At 40.6% G+C, this 16927-nt stretch overlaps 1 protein-coding gene and 1 non-coding gene across 2 annotated transcripts; one reads left to right on the top strand and one right to left on the bottom strand.

Annotated features, from left to right (window-relative positions):
- Positions 1 to 1794: 1794 nt before the first annotated feature.
- On the bottom strand, positions 1795 to 13287 carry iqsec1b (IQ motif and Sec7 domain ArfGEF 1b). The gene is made up of 13 exons (XM_025060397.1): positions 13123 to 13287; positions 10238 to 11496; positions 9612 to 9773; positions 8649 to 8771; positions 6729 to 6895; positions 6372 to 6511; positions 5927 to 5956; positions 5518 to 5643; positions 4953 to 5052; positions 4629 to 4790; positions 4363 to 4536; positions 3655 to 3704; positions 1795 to 3456 (listed from the first exon to the last, which is right to left on the bottom strand). The coding sequence occupies exons 2-13, from the start codon at positions 11488 to 11490 to the stop codon at positions 2917 to 2919; spliced, it is 3027 nt and encodes a 1008-aa protein (XP_024916165.1). The 5' UTR covers positions 11491 to 11496; positions 13123 to 13287; the 3' UTR covers positions 1795 to 2916.
- On the top strand, positions 12218 to 12331 carry LOC112487790 (U5 spliceosomal RNA). Its single transcript, XR_003051215.1, has one exon. It is a non-coding gene; the product is annotated as a U5 spliceosomal RNA (small nuclear RNA).
- Positions 13288 to 16927: the final 3640 nt, after the last annotated feature.

Below are 16927 nucleotides of genomic sequence, written 5' to 3' on the forward strand. Positions count from 1 at the left end.
AGTAAAGCTTTGCAGTAATCTTTACAATGTGTATTTAAGGAGTTACTGCAAAAGGGGCATTGGTCGTAGTAATTGTTTTTGTAATGTTTCATATAGAGAGAACACTTTGGATCAGGAAAGTATTTGGAAGTTGTTATCCTTGTAGGTGTCACAGTTATAACTCCTCTAACAGGGATTGGAACAAGTCTTTACTGCAACCTAGTACAATTTACACAATAATACACAAAACACAACAGTTAGAAAAAGTCTCCTAGTGCAAACTCCATTTCTAAAAGTTTTTACACTTTCTAAAACTGCAATAGAACTGTATAGGTGTAATTCACCTGAGGCTTTGTATGACAAGCAGAAGGACAAATCATGTTCTAATAATTCTGTGGGCAAAATTAATTTAGAAATTTGTCTCTGCAACACATATTCTGTATAATGTAAAAATCTAAGATTTACTTTCTGGCAAGCTGCCATGATATTATGATAGACAAGGTCCCAACATTTGGACTCATATAAAGGACTTGTCTTATCTTATTGAAATGCCAGGACCACATGCTTTTAATCCAGATGGTGATAAACTTGGCTTTGTGCCAAATGTTTTGGAGAGTGTTTCTTGTATTAACATTTATGTATTAATTATATTAATTTTTCAATATATTTCCAGAAAGTGTAGTCTGTTCTTGAAATGGAACTTGTGTTTTGTTACCTGCGGCCATATTATTCAAAATTTCCGAGCCCTAAGAAAAGTCTAAAAACGTTTTTTTTTCTAATCATTGCTGAACAAACACTGAAAAAATGGCAAAGGTATAAAGATAAAAAAAGAATGACCCAACCTCAATTGATAATGACAAGAAGTAAATACATATTGTACAATTTAAAAATAAAATAAATCCAAAATGTTTATGCATTATTATTGATGAATATCAGTTCTGTGAGTATCACTTCAACAGAAAACATTCCTCCATGCAGACCCAAGAAGTAAAGACAGAACTGCCCGACTGCACCTGTAGTTCTGGACATGTAAAAGAATAAAATAATAATAAAGACAGAGACACTCAGCCAGCTGAGTTCCTTCACATCAAGAGAAAATGTCAGACAGTCCCTGCTGCAGAGTCCCTGCACTGGAGGTTTGTGGTTCCTCATCTGCCTCTTTTGGAACAGTTTTTTTGGAGTCCAACCAGGTAAAGATAGACCTCTTAGTATTATTAATTTGTATAAAAAATAGTACAAAATAAAATTAGACCAGCCAGTAACAGATGGTGTGATATATGAATGTGTTTAATCAGTAGCTACAGATAACGTTCCTGTCCCAGCTCTAACATCTACACTGACGTCACAGTCGTGTTCTACTCAGACAACGAACACAACACGTCAGTCATCTCTGAACAGCACTGCAAATATATACCAACAACAGTGTGTAGTGTATAACACTGAGTTATTTGAATTGATACACCACGTTCTGTTATAACATGACATTTATATCAACAGCTCATAGTTATTTTACAAAATATCATGCACATCGTATGTTGCATGTTTTGTGACTAAATGAAAAGAATAACTGTCACATCTATCACTGCTAACAAAAAATCACAGTGATCTACGACTACTTTAAATACTAATACTCAGATACTGCTACGGCCGCTGCGTGTGTCTGTCTTCAGATACACTAACCTGACACAAGAAAAACCCTTTTTACCAAAATGATGTGAAGTTCATAAAGGTTCGGGCTGTAACAGAGTGTGTTTGTACTGAACCTTTGGTATGGTAACCTTTGGTTACCATGCTCACATGAGTCTTTTTGGGACTCTGTCAGGGTTACCATGCTCACATGAGTCTTTTTGAATCATTAATTAGTAGTAGATCTCAGGATCCGATACTCAGGATTGGTATAGGTCCGACATTAGTTTAAATTTCAGGACTGAAGATCGGAAAAAAACAACAACTATAGCCCGTCTCCTCCGATACCTAAGCCCAAATGCTCAACCTAACTTTGCACAACATGTCGTAAACATAGACTCTATCAGTATCAGCAGGGACTCCAAGTTGCAGGATCGGCATTGGTTTCAAACATGAAAACGTTGTATCGATCCAGCTCTAGTTTGAACAGATGAGCCTGGTCTGGTGAATGGAAAAAAAATACACCTGTCCCTGCATCAGGAGACTCCAGGTGAGCTCTCACTGAGCCCAAATCAGTTTTCTCGTGTTTTTACATGCAAATCAGGATCATCCGGCGACTCCCCTGTTACGACTTTCATTACAATAAAGTAATATACAGTATTCAATAAAATAAATATATATATATATTATTTCGAGATGGAAGAATTCAACACTTCTTTCTTTTCCATTTTTGTACTTTTTTAAGATGGTTGTGCGTTTTTATATGTAATTATGACCCTTTGACTTATTGTTAACAGCGCTACGATGGGTCACAGGGACTACGTCATGTTCACGGTTTACTGTTTCCCCCTACAGGCTGCACCAGTGATCTCAGGCACTTCTACATTCAATGTTAGTCTTCTTTCTGTTTAATGTGAACCCTAATAAATGTATAATTGTGCAGTTAGGTCTTCTGAGCCTTTCTGGGTCCGTACCGATCCGTGATGTTTGGATCATGACACTTCAAATATACTGTATATGTATATATAAATATATATATATATATCTGTATGTATGTATTGACTTCACAGAGGTGGAACAGTACTTGTGGTCTTTTTGCATGCAGTTCTATTATTACTTGTTGCCATTAAGGCAAGCAGACATGTTTATAATCTAAATGGAAATTAAAAAAGGATCTCTAAAAGATTAAATATGTGAATACACCTGTCCACTACTGAGTTGGAGAAAACATACTGAAGACAACACCTACTTTTAGCCGAGTGGTTTGTAGTGAGTTCAGGAGGAGAGCACAGCGTGAGGCCACGCTGCACCTCACACCACTGTACTGATTCCACTTTGCTTGGGCTTGGTGCTACTGCTGGCCTGAGAAGGAGGTGGAGGCGACATTCCGTGGTAATGGGCTCCATGAGCAGGGACAGGGGAATGTGAGGAATTGCTACCGTAGCCGTGGTATGTGTGAGACTGGTATTGCTGCTGCTGGCTGTGAGCTGATGGGGCGTGAAACTGGTGCGGCGAGTGCTGCAACTGGGTCGGGGGCCGAAAGTGGTGGTGGTGATAGTAAGGTGGGGGGTTCTGTGTTATGTGACAGAACTGGACGTGGTGTGGGTGCATTGGGACTGGGCTGTTCGCCTCATCTCGAGCCGCGTGGGTCAAGTGGGTTGGACTCTGGGTGCGAGAGATCAGCATAGGGTGCACTGGCTGCTGGACGAGGCTAGGAGACTTCGCTCGCCTGGTGTTGAACAAAGATCCGATCATGGGCGGGTTTGGCAGAGGTTGACCGCTGTGGCGGGATGGACAGTCTCGATTTGAGGGTGTCCCTTGTCGAACATGAGGGCCGCTAATTATCGACCCCTGAAAACAGGAAAAACGGACAGAACTAAACAAACAGAGAAACTGACTGCTAACCAAAATGGAGCAAAAGGAATGTTTTTTTTAAAAAGGAGGTAAATCAGCACTTCAGTGGAAAAGAATGGATAAATAACACAGAGTGGTGTGTGGGGAATGAACAGAAAGCCAGAGTTAGCTCAGAATCAGGTGACTCCAACCTACTTCCATGTTGCTGTCCAATGATCCTGCGCTGCTGCGTCGCCCACGCTTACCTGTCCAAAACATAGAGCATCAGACATTAGACATTAGAGGTCACTAGAGGGCACTATCTGACTCCCTGAGAAGACATTGGTTTCAAAGGACCAACTATGGACAGACAACAATGACAAAGGACTGAAAGAAAAGGAAAGTGGCTGCGAGTGGCTCTGCCTCTTCTGTTTCATTCTGTGAGATGTTTTTACTTGTAAACAGAGTTTTTGATAGCTACAACTTAATATAAGTTGTCTCATTTAGGAAGACCTCACCAAAACTAATGAACTATATATTTTATTCCTCTTCACTCAGAGCCCAGTGTTGTGGTTCTTGAGTTTTAGTGCAGCCTAGCTCTGGGATGCAGTGAAAAACTGGAGGCACAGTTTCTGAATTAACGACACAAAATAAATTCCTTTTACAGCTGAGACACCTGAAGTGATCATTGTGCCGTATGTAGCCCTCTGTCACTGGGGATGAAGGATTACTGGATGTTAGTCTTCGCTAACACACACAAATCTCTATCATCCTGCTACACAAGCGTCATTCAGCCACATTGGAACTTTTCACCGAGCTTCACAACCTTGAATATCCAGTGGGGAAAATCTTCAAAAAACCTTCAACTTTTTTTTATTCTAAAGAGACCCTAATACTCCATCCTTAAGGATGCTGTTATTTTACCTGCATCTGAGAGGTCTCGTAAGGAGCTGCTGAGGGCGCTCCTCTTCAGGCCTTCACCAATGGCGTAGCTGTCATCGACGCAAACTTGACTCACGTTGCCATTTCCTGTCTCTTTCAGACTTGAACCCTGAGACATGTTTGGCTTCACCACACCTTTCTGTTTTTCAAGCTCAGCTGCAGAAAAGAAAACATTTAAAGTTGACATTCGCACCAAACAATACCAACAGTACTTGAAGTGTTCGGTAAAAAAAGAAAAAGCTGCTCACATTGGATTCGATACCTCTCCATCTCTTGAACTTCAGCAATTGATTCTCGTAAATCATCTGTAAACTTTTTACGGTCCAGATGATTGGGTGCATTGAAGTTGATGAGGACTTTGGTGTCTACTCCAGGAATGGCTGAGGTTAAGCGGACTCCGTTAGGATAATCTAAATATTAACAGTAATACAAAATACTTAAGTGCCCGTCATACAAAAATACACAATCTTTCATTAGTGTTTACAGGTCATTGTTTTTGAAATAATACCTCTGAGTTTGAAAACATCACTTGATTCAAACATTTGATTAAAATGAACAGACATGACACTTACATTGACTCTCAAATAGCAACAACTGCATGCCATAAAGGGAGAAAGACTGCCGTAGGCTGTATGTCACTGAGTTCTTTTTCTTCTGGAAAATCTTAGTTACCTACGGCAGAAAAAACAGTGTTACATGTAAAATTAGAACTTGTAATGTCCTAATGCAGGAGTGCCCAATAAGTAGATCACATTCTACCAGTGGATCGCATAGTATAGTATAGTATAATATAGTGTAGTATAGTTTAGTGTAGTGTAAGTAGGTATAGTACAGTGTAGTGTTGTATAGTATAGTATAGTGTTATATAGTACACTGTAGTGTAGTATAGTATAGTACAGTGTAGTTTAGTGTAGTATAGTGTAGTGTAGTATAGTGTAGTGTATATATGTATAGTTCAGTATATAAGTGTATATATATATATATATATATATATATTTAAGATCTTCATGTTACTGTAGGTACCATAGATGACTTTAGCCTGGTCATTTGAATAGTACCTCCAGAGCTAACGTAGCGTAGCCCCCTCCCCTGTCCTAATGTAATCTCAGTGGGCAGGAAGACAAACGTGTGTCATACCACCAGCAGGTCGTTGAAGAGGAATATCTCCCTCTGGTGTACGCCCAACTTCTGAGGTTTGTTGGGGTCAGGCACTTCAAAAAGTCTGCAGTAACAGACCAGCCGTCGATGGGGCAACGACAGAACCTGCAAACACAACGCATCCTAATGTTAAGGTTTTGTCATTCCTTCACTCCTCTTCTGTTGATTACTGCTGGTCAGAGATGGTATTACGTTTGAAATTTTTTGAGTTTTGTGGCTCCTTTGTGGCTTTTAGTCTGCAACCAACAAAATCATTTTATGAGGTGGGGTCAGACTACAAATAAAGACATGATATTATAAGTCTTAGATTATAATCCCTGAATAGCTTTTTTGCTATAAGGTTTGAGTGTAAATGTTGTGAATGATACTGCCAGAAACTTCTACTTACACATCCAAGACCAGGGTGGACGGAGCCAATCTGTGAAGTAAGAGGAAAGTACAGGGATTGATCGAAATACTGATGTGTTGTGATTGTGAGTGGGATTGATCGAAATACTGATGTGTTGTGAGATACTAGCAAAGAATATAAAGAAAACATATCAAACATATTCAATTTTGCAATATCAATTTCGGTGAGTGATTTGAAATTAATTCAGCTTAATGGACTGATATGTATTAAATTTAATTGTATAATATTAACAAGGCAAGAGTTACAGTAATTATTATTGAAATGGCAACTTTTATATTATGAACTTATTTCTCAGTGCATGTTAGCAGTTATTGGAGGTGCAACATTAAAATGTAATCGTCCATTTACATTCTTAAATGTTTAGTGAATTTAGTTCCTTTTAATGATGCAGACACTCAAATCTAAATGCAAATTTAAAACTCACCGGCTTTTTACCAACAATCAGTTTTTCCACCTTTTGAACTTGTGAAACGTGATCTTCGTTAGTTTTAAGTTCCCGCTTTTGAATCCGCTCATAAATTCCGACCAACATTCCTCTGGGGATGTCCTCTCCATCATCCACTCCTGAGAGCGAGAGCAAAGAAGAAGTGACAATGACTACCACAGTAATGAGTAGAACTACCCTCATCATGTTCACTACAGTAATTACATACGGCATTAGCACACAGTCCTCGAGGCACAGACTCAGATGTCCTGCAGCGGTCGCTTCAAGAAGAATTTCTACCACATTTAAAACTGCTTTAGATAACAACCACAAAACTCCAAAAAAGATCCATCTCACCTCGAAGATTCTTAACAAAGTCCTCCAGCTTCATCTTCCTGTCAGGCTTGACGTTGGGGCTGTACATATCTGTGTTGAGGAGGATGATGGCAAAGGCCAGGATGAAAATGGTATCAGGGTTCCTGAACTGTCGCACCACACCGGGGTTGCAGATGCAGTAACGTTGGCTGCAGACGAGACGGTGGAGAAGGAGAGTTTTAACACACACAGAATGAGTTTGGATCTCACTGAATATGACGTTTGTACAAAAATGACAAAAGAGATTGAAAATGTTGCAAAAAGAGAAAAGGAGAAACACCGTGAATATTCCCAGATAACGGGGGCTAGTATTACTGGTCCAAGCATCGTGCCTATCTACTACTGGTTCGTTTTTGCTTTATTTGTGCATTTAGCATACACAATGGGTGAGATAGGAACACAATTTCAGCACAAATGGACTGACACAGAAAAGCTGCTAAACATTTATTGATTCAATATGAATCAACGGCAGAGGCTGAGAAACAAACAGCTGCAGTGTAAGGGTTGAATGGAGTCAGTGGAAAAGAAGGAAGATGGAGTCACAGTGTGATGACTCCAGCACTGCAGCATGCAAGCACAGAGAGAGAGAGAGAGAAAGAGAGGATGGACTGGCAGCAGATGGGGAGTCTCTGCACGAGTCCAAAGATTACAAAGCTGTTCTTTGAATACAACTGTAATACAAGTGTGGCATGTATTATGTACGGCAGGAAATAGCTTTAAAGGACAAAGACGGAGTGTCATGGTCAGCAAAGAGCAGCCTTAAAGCAGTGGCAACTAACAGAAGCAGAATGTTGGCAGTACGGAGCAAGGCAGCTCGGGTTTGAAACCAGAAGCGTCTGAACTGGTAGATGAATACCTGGACAATCGAGCATTGGTCAGCAGCCATATTCACACTCAGAAGGTGGTCAGGGTGTTGTCCACATATTCAATAGGAGTTCACGAAATTCTTTCCAAAAATCAAGTCTGGTGTTCCATGATATTCAGGTCTTGAGTCTTTATCCTGAGTCCATGTCAAGTCTCAAATCATGTGTTATTAATGGAGAGCGACTAATACTCAATCATCCAATACTATTGTTATTACAGCCAAGTGCTGTGTGCTGGTTGCACTCCACTTGTTTAAGTCCAAACGATTACATTTACTGTTGTAATACTGCATCACAGTCACATAAGAGTAATACTGCAGTAGAAGGCAGTATTTGATGTGATGTATAGTCTCAAAAGAAACTGTTCTTAATTAGTGTAACAACCTGCAGTAACGTCGCACGTAGCGAAATGCTAATTTAAAAAAATTGGCCAAGGTTGTGTGGGAAAAAAAAGGCTGCAATCAGCACAAAGTTTCACTTTCACTTCAGTGAGTGACTCATCTATCCCTGTGCATTTTGAAGTGCCTGATTATGGGAATATTGCTGAGCCAGCATCATTCATCCTGATGCCACACGAACGGCCCTTAGTTTGTTTGCTGTCAAGTGTGGAGGCTTCATAACAAATGTGATGACAAACGCTAGCTGCACGTATTTCCCATGATTCAACTGTAAATCCGCTGACTTTAAATGTTGTCGACGTCAAACCTATAAGCTAGGCTAGCAGCTGTGACACCGTGAGAGTGGATATTAAAACTCAAAACAAAGGTCAGACAATCAGAGGGCTTCGACCTTCAAAACTGATGTGGTGGGAATATCTGCAGGATTTGCTAAAAACCCTCGTCCACAGTAGATGATCCATTGTTGTTGAACGTTGATGAAGGTGTTTATTAGTTCACCAAACTCCAGTTGCAGTCCTCCCTGTAACTATGGCCATGTCATATAACACGTTGGTTCAAGTTGACCTCACTGGCAAAAACTGCTTTCTTCCGTCTAACCTTTCACCTGTAGGAAGGGAGCGGTCAGCTGACAGAGGACTCACCTGTAGGCCTCGATCATCCGCTCCACCTTCTGTGCTTCTCCCTGGACTCTGATGTGAGCTTGGAACTTCCGGAGGGCTTCGTCCAGCTCAAGTTCAGAGAAGTCCATTTCATCGACTACACAGCTGGTGAAAAAAGAGAGTTGTAAATATACCAGTGCTGTATATTCATCTGTGGACTTGATTCTCAGTGGGTTTCCACAGCAGTGTGTAGGTGTGAGCTCATCCCAAACCACAGTGAGGACAGTGTTTTCATCATCTACAAAGGCTGTTGTAAGCCAAAAAGAAACAACATCCGTCACATTTGAAGACATTTCTGCTGAGGTAACACATCCACCCGACTGAAACTGAGAGAAGCTTTGACACCAATAGTGCATTTCAATTGAGAACACTGTCCCCTGCTGGGCATCACTGCTTGTGCGTGTCAATAGACAACTGATCACAAACTGTTGGTTAAATAACTGTCAAAATAAAAGCACCTTGGTGGTGTTTAATCACCTTATCTATCCCCTGATTTCTTGGCACTTTTGCATATGAAAACATCAGCAGATACTACCTGGTATGTCTGTAAAACTGACACTGACAGCTGTAGTGATATCTGATAAAGCAGGTCTCTGCTAATGCAATTGTGCAAGTAAATCCATGCAGACTCAAACATTGATCTGTTAACATTAAAGGAAATCATTGACACGGAATATAATTCACTTCCCTTTCTTATTTAAATGACTCTTTTATTGAAATATACTACAATAAACCTGTTATAACCCACTTTTATTTAGTGTTATTGACTTCATTTTACTTCCTAAATGGAAAAATGCTAGAGAAAAAAAAGAAACTGCACAATTCAATTTTCTTTTCAAATTAAAAGACAATAAATATTTCCCTGAGGATGCAGTGACATTCTAACCTTTAGCCATTTCTTGTCTTAAATTCCCATCATGTAAATTCAAAGGAAGGTTCACTCACTCAAGAACATCTCGGTTGAACTGTTTCTGTCTGTTACCCAGGAACTCGCCGATCATTTGCCTACTCAAGCCCTTCCTTTTAAGCAGAAAGTGAGCCACAGCCACTGGGGTGTCTTGCACGAAGTTCCTCTCTATCAAATACTGGATGCCTTTTTCTGGTTTCCTGGAGAAACAAGAGAAACAGATGGAAATATTCGCTGTATTTTTCTGTCCAAACTCTCTTCAGAGACTGAAACACAGCTTCCCATGGAGTATCAAGTGTGCAGTGAATCCCATATTGAAAGTCAGTGTGAACACAAAAGGTCCAAATATTGAAAGTCAGTGTGAACACAAAAGAGTATGGGAGTTGATTAGGTAAGCAAGAAAGTGAACTACTTGTCATTGTGACACAGCACACCACTGCACACATTTTAACCCATCACCAAAGTGAACAGTGGGCAGTTTTAAGCGCCCGGGGAGCAGTGAGTGTGGACGGTCCCGTCTTCCTTAACCACTAAGCCACCACTGCCTTAGTGTGAACACACATTTTTGGGCCCATTTATCACTCACAATGTCAACGTGTGCTAAAACTGCGTACCTTCTATTTCATATTACACATTTAGTCTAGTGGCGGTGGTCGGCACTTACTTGTTAAAGATGTTTAGTCCAATACGATAATGCCTCTTACGGATGACATCGTTGCTGAAGGCAGGGGAGTCCCAGCTGTTGCGAGTCTCTTTGTGGTATGTCTGCTTGCTGAGGGTTTGCTCCTTAACACTGTCTCTGGATGAGGACTCAGAGCTGCAGTTAATGGTGTCGTTGGAGTTGGAGGTGCTGTTTATGCTGTCATTGTCACCGTCAGAGAAATCAGATTCTGATTTGCTCTGCCAATTCACAGTTCCATTGATGGCCAGGTGAGCCTCCAGTTGTTGAGGTCGATAACAGAAAGCTTCATCTTCTCTCGAAGAACCTCGGGAGGGCAAACCACGACTGGTGATTTTGGGGCTGCTCTGCTGGTTGCTCAGACTCTGCTCGTAGGAATTCCGTCTTTTCAAAGACCCATGGTCGGAGCGATCACTTAGTTCCACTGAGCTGTCACTGGGAGGTTCAATAGTCAGCAAGGGCAAGTGGTCCATCTGCATGTGGCGCTCCTGGAATTCCAAAGATGGCGTACTGAGGCAGCTCGTGTCTGTGTCCTCTTTTTCATTCTTATGAGCCAGAGACCAGTATTCCTGCGAGGAGTTGAGGGAACAGTGACGTAAATCAGACTTTCTGCTCGAAGGTTGATCTACAGAATGAGATAGAGGTAGTGGTGGAGATAGTTCCTCCTCATCGATGTAGAGGGTCACATCACTGTATGACGCTGTCATCTCATCCAGGTTTTGATCATCTGAAGTGATGTGTGACTTGGCTTGACGGCCGACCTCTCTGTTTATGTCCTGGTGACCCCTGCCTGACGGCGAGTGACCCTCCTCACCATGCAAACCGCTGCAGTTCAAAGCATCATCTATAGACTCAGCCAGAGATTTGACTTGTCTGGAAAAGGCGTCTTCGAGTTCTGTGATAGCGTCTGTAAAATCACTTTGTGTAGTGGGGGTGGTGGCCTGCGCCCCTATGTGTGCACCATGTTCTGACTGTACCAGAGCACCGAGTTTACTGCCATCGTCTGTGAGGGACACTTGGTTTCCCTCAAAGTAGGAGCTGTGGACTTTTTCAGGTCCTTCAAATGAAAACTGCATTCTCATATTGGATAGGACGATTCTTCTGGACATACGGTTCTCAGACATAGAGCTTCTAAGACGCTCAAAGTTTTTGTTCATCTGATACTGGCGAAAGGCGGTCTGTATGGTACGGGCTGCATGTCGAGTTATGAAACGACCACCATATTTACGCTCTAGCATCTCCACCTGTAGGAAGAGTGAAACAGGCACATTTAACAACACGTTGTAGCCCGGTGTTAGAAGTTTAAAAAGTTCATTTAGATTTCATTTTCATTTTCAGATTCATATACAATGTGTAAATATTGTTACAGTATTCTCTTGATTAATTAATTACACCACACACTAGATACTTTGAGAAAGTTTACTATTCATTGCAAAAAGAAAGAATATTATCTCAGAAAATCAAATGCCGGTTCTTCACTGGGTTTGTTTAACGTTAACCTCTAGACGTATGACTATGCATTAACTATTGTTTACCACACAGCGTCGCTGTTCTACATTTTGCTATGGGGCGTTCGTAATAACGTGCACATGTGCTTGTAAAAAATAACTCATAAATTTAAGACATAAAGCTGTACTTTTGTACCACCACCAACATTTAAAAACTAACAATAAAGCCTCAATAATTTTAGATCTTTTAGAATAAAGCTGGTGTGCTATGGTATACTATGGTATACCGTTTAGCGAAACCCGAGTCCCACAATGCATTGCGCCGAAGCCCAAAGAACTAATTTACTATATAAGATATCAAAATTATCAACATTGAAAGTCTAAAATATCAATGCGACTACATTGGTTGTGTTAATTAACTCGAGGATTGTATATGAGTAAAAAATAAATTCTAAACCCTGACTTTAAACGGTGTTGCTGTGGGTCAAGACGGCCTTTAGGACGGAGGAAAGGCAGTTCACTCTTGTTTCTCTTCAGATCGTATAAATCTTTCGCCTTTTACTAAAGATTTCCGTGGAGAGGAACAACAAGAGTTTATCTCAATTTTTTGATGCCCTGCTAACGCGGGGCTTCCTACCACTGTCAAAGAAAAAATGAATTTAGGAGAATCAGCTTCGTGCTCCATCAGCCCTAATGAACGCGTCAGCAGGCTCGATGATAATGACTCTTGTCGTACTAAGGCATTTCCAGCAACTGCGTTATTCAACGTCGATGTAGCATTAGTTGTTTAATGTCATCGTTACCAGTCAATTATGCTTCAAATATTTTTTCTAATAAAGCGTATTTTAAGAAAATAAGAATAACGTGTAACTTGACAAATATGACACAAACTGCAGAAACGTTGTTTTCCAATCAACGGTTTACCAAATACTAGGAGGTCTTTAGGCTGCAAACATTTTCTCTTTTCTTCGTTAAAACCTTAAAATGACCTGTTATTCTCTTAGTTGTTCAGTAAAAAAAATTAATTGTTACTCAAATATATCTAGTATATCACATCTGTTCAACCATTATTAAAATAACAGTGACATTTTAGTATTTTGTCCCACATCATCAACTTAGAAACCAGAAATGACAGACATTGGTTTCTCTCATTTGTGTATATTTTTGGCATTAGTGGTCTAGTGGTAGGAGATTAGCCTGCTCTGTAGTGAATTCCCATTCTAAAACCATCAACTCTAATAAAATGTATATAGCTCTCTAAAGTCTTGGTTATATCATCAGATAGCAGTAATGCAGTCAATGATTGAGCTTTGTTCTCTGTGTTACTGTAGCTTACTTACTCCTTTAACAGTGGTGAAAAATATTCAATATTGAAATTAACAGAGGCAAAAATCTGCATCTTCCATGTCCCAACACTCTCACCTTCTTGTCCTGTAGATCAGTTGAGAGCTCATAGTTCTCTGACAGTGAGCGGGAACGTTTAATTGCTTCCTCCTCTGCCTGTCTCCGAAGGATAGACTGGGAGTAATGAATCTTGGATCTTCGAGGCCACAGATGACCGGGCAGCAGAATTTGACCATAGAGCTGACTCTCACTGGAAAATACACACAAACAGCACACAATGGATTACCTCTGTGTATTATTGATTCTGGCACCTTGATTAGAAACAACATGTGTTATCTGCTAAAAAGATTCAAAATGTGTTATTCTCAATTTGAAGTTTGTTGATAATGTGTCTTTATTAACAATACACTGACACTAAACCCAGTACCAGGAACCATACTACATTTGGTTCACATGGTTGAGTCCAAGATAGCAGTGGGGTTACACCAGGGATCAGCTCTGATCCCCTTTTGTTTGCTATGGTGATTTACATGTTGACAGATGAGGTGAGACAGGAGGCCCCACGGACCATGATGTTTGCAGATGACACTGTCATCTGTAGGGTAGGGAGTAGGGAGCAGGTGCAGGAGGAGGAACAAGACAGAATACATGTGTGTAAATAAGGGAAAGGTGAATTAAAAGATACAGCTGTTCCTAGGATCAGTCATTCAGAGTAATGGACAGTGCACAGAACAGCTGAAAAAAAAGGGTACAGTCAGAGTGGAATAGATGGAGACGGGTGTCAGGGGTGATTTGTGACAGAAGAATAGCAGCAAGGCTGAAAGGGAAGGTCCAAGATGGTAATGAGACCTGCTGTTTTCTTTATCCTGCCTCATCTTTGACAAAGTAACGGTCCTGTAACAGTGGGTAAGCTAACAGCTGAGACAATATGGACGATGAGCTGGTAGTTATTCACGTTGAGAAAAAGGCAGGAGATAAAATATTAGAAAGACAGTTCACTTTTCAACCCCTCTTATCTGTTCTGCAACTCAATGAACACCAAACAAACCACTGCCTCGTCTTTGTTTATCTGCTGATAAACAAATGACAACAACATAGCACCAATAGCTTGGTAGTTTCACACTGATTAAGATGACTTTTCTGTGATGAAAATACTTAAAAGTAGGGATGTCCGATAATATCCGCCGACATTAGCATAATTATGTTATATCGGTAAGAATTGATATGGGTTTTTCCTCCCGATAACACAATGATTTGTGCTCTAAAAATAGTTTACTGGCCCAAACCAGTCAGATGGCTTTAACCCATCACCTTAGTGAGCAGCGGCACTTAACTTCCTTAACCACCACTGCCCCGCTATATCGCTATCGTTGATATTGGAATTAAACATTAAGTGTTTGGACAATATCGGCATATTGGATATCAGCAAAAATGTTAATATCGGACATCCCTACTTAAAAGTACTATCATAGACTATACTTTCAGGGATCATTACAGCTCAAAACATAATCCTGTTTTAAGTCTGGTATTATGTGAACACGCGGAAAAAAAAATCTAATTAGCAACAGCTAATTTAAAAGAAGCTATTGAAACGACAGTAATATGTGGTGACCACACAAAGCATCTCACAATACTGGTTGAGCCATCTCTCCACTGTCAGCAGTTACACTACGAACAAGTCTGTAATCCCACACTTACAACTCCCTACAAGCCTCCAGGTGTAAGACAACGGTACGACTGACTACCTACAACCACCAAACACCAGACAGGAATCACCTGAAGGTTGAGCTTACCAGCTGAAAGACTCCAGCTCCAACAATGACCGAGACTGTCAGAGACACATGGTGTCTGGGCACCACAGTTTGCCCTCTACATCAACCCAGTGACCAGTTCAGAGACCACTTCAGCTCGACCGTGACCAGTTCAGAGACCACTTCAGCTCACTGTCATTTTCAAAAGAAGGGGGGGGTTGAGGGAGGCTCTGGGAAAGAACTAATTCCTCTACAAGAAACAAAGTCATCTGAGATCAATAAATCATAAAAATAAAGATAGCGAAAGAGGGGGCGGGGTGAAAGGGAATGAGATCGAGTGAGACCATAACCACTGGTGGCTTTTTTTATTAGCACCAGAGCACAGTAAAAATATACTGTACCACTTTAGCCGCTGTACCACTGACTGCTGCAGTAATGTGAGCTTTTCATCAGTAAAACTGTCTTCACATGTCAACCTGCAGCTTTATTTAGAAGACGACTATCACAGCTCCCCCTGTTCAACGTCTGCTTCTCAAAAGACTGGTACAGCTAGCCAACAAGCTAACAGCTACTGTTTAAGCGAAAAAATCAAGTTAGATGGAACTGCTTAACTTCAAGACCAACCCCCCCCCCCCACCCAAAAATCAGCAGCAGGGCTATCTGTGTCAACACAATGACATCATTATACAAACAGGTGTTATAAACTGGAAACTGGGTAGGACCAAAAGACAACATCACACTTTGGCTGTTTTTACAATGGCAGATGTACTTGGAGTATTATTTTCACTAGTACAGTGGAAAGGGATATGATATACTGAATGGCACCTCCTGTGTGGCACAGTATATATATATATATATATACATATATATATGTGTGTACACATACACACGCACACATATATACTGTGTGTGTATGTATATATATATATTTATTTATATATGATGTATTACTCATGGTTATTACTCATTACTCATGGTTACATAACTCCTGCCCGTGTAGGTGACATTACTCAGCACATGTCTACCTTCACTGCTGGTGAAAACAGTGAATGATGTGATTACAGGATTAAAGCATCAGTGAAATAATCCCCTGCGTCTTTCCTAGCCACACCTCAGTTAGCATCATAGCAGCCTCAGAGCTCACAGCCCTGGAAGTCTATTACTGCATACCTGTTTGAGGGAATTATCTTTCCTTGTTTTCTCTTTTGGGGTTACAGAAATGTAACCCTAATAGACCAAAACTATAAAAACTAATTACTAACATGCCAGGAAAGCATTTGAAGAGCTCTGGATTTGCCCATTATTTCATTCAACATGACAAAAAGCTACTGAGTTTTGGAGCATTTCACTCCCTTAGTTTAAGATTTATTTTTTTACAAGGCTACACTGCATCTGTAAAAGAAGATGTTTTTTCTCGGATCAAAACATCATACCAGACAACTGACTAACAGGTCTCATGTTCTAAATCTGAATCTCATAAAAGTCAGTGCTCATTAAACCACAACAGAATACCTTAGCCTATTTTGATGATCCACAAGGAATACATCAGTCCAATGGTCTAATATCCAGGAAGTTAATGCTGTGTTTTTTATCCTTTGTAAGAAAAAAAAACTGTTTAGGTTAGAAATTAAAAAAACAAATCAGCCTCAGAGATGGGTTTATATTCAGATGAACTGAAGGCCTCCACAGACCCACAACCTCCACATTATTAATGGTGAATTATTCAAACAGCGTTGAACCTAACAGAGGGTATGACACAGCAGTCCATTCACTTTGTGCCTTTAGTGTGGTCCAGGTTATTACAGTGCACACTGATGTAATGAACTCCCCCTGAGTCTGTGTAATGAAACAGTTAGGATTAGTTCCTTCCTGGTTTTTCACTTATCACAGGAGCAAAGGTGACAAGGAGGCAAGAAGCCAATAAAAATAAGAGAAAAACATAATTAAATTCCACTGTTCCCCACATGAGAGGGAGACTGGGACAGAGTGGGACAGACTGGGACAGACTGCACGACAGAATGAAAATAAGAAGGGAAAGATCTCTCGTCTGGCAGTGCTCAAAAAGCTGTACCCTTGGCTCAGTGTTTACTGTGGTGCAAGATGAAATGCCAGAAGAGGGATGGTAGGAAAGG

Source organism: Cynoglossus semilaevis, chromosome 11 (genome assembly GCF_000523025.1).
Source record: "Cynoglossus semilaevis isolate Cse_v1.0 chromosome 11, Cse_v1.0, whole genome shotgun sequence".
NCBI classification, from domain to species: domain Eukaryota; kingdom Metazoa; phylum Chordata; class Actinopteri; order Pleuronectiformes; family Cynoglossidae; genus Cynoglossus; species Cynoglossus semilaevis.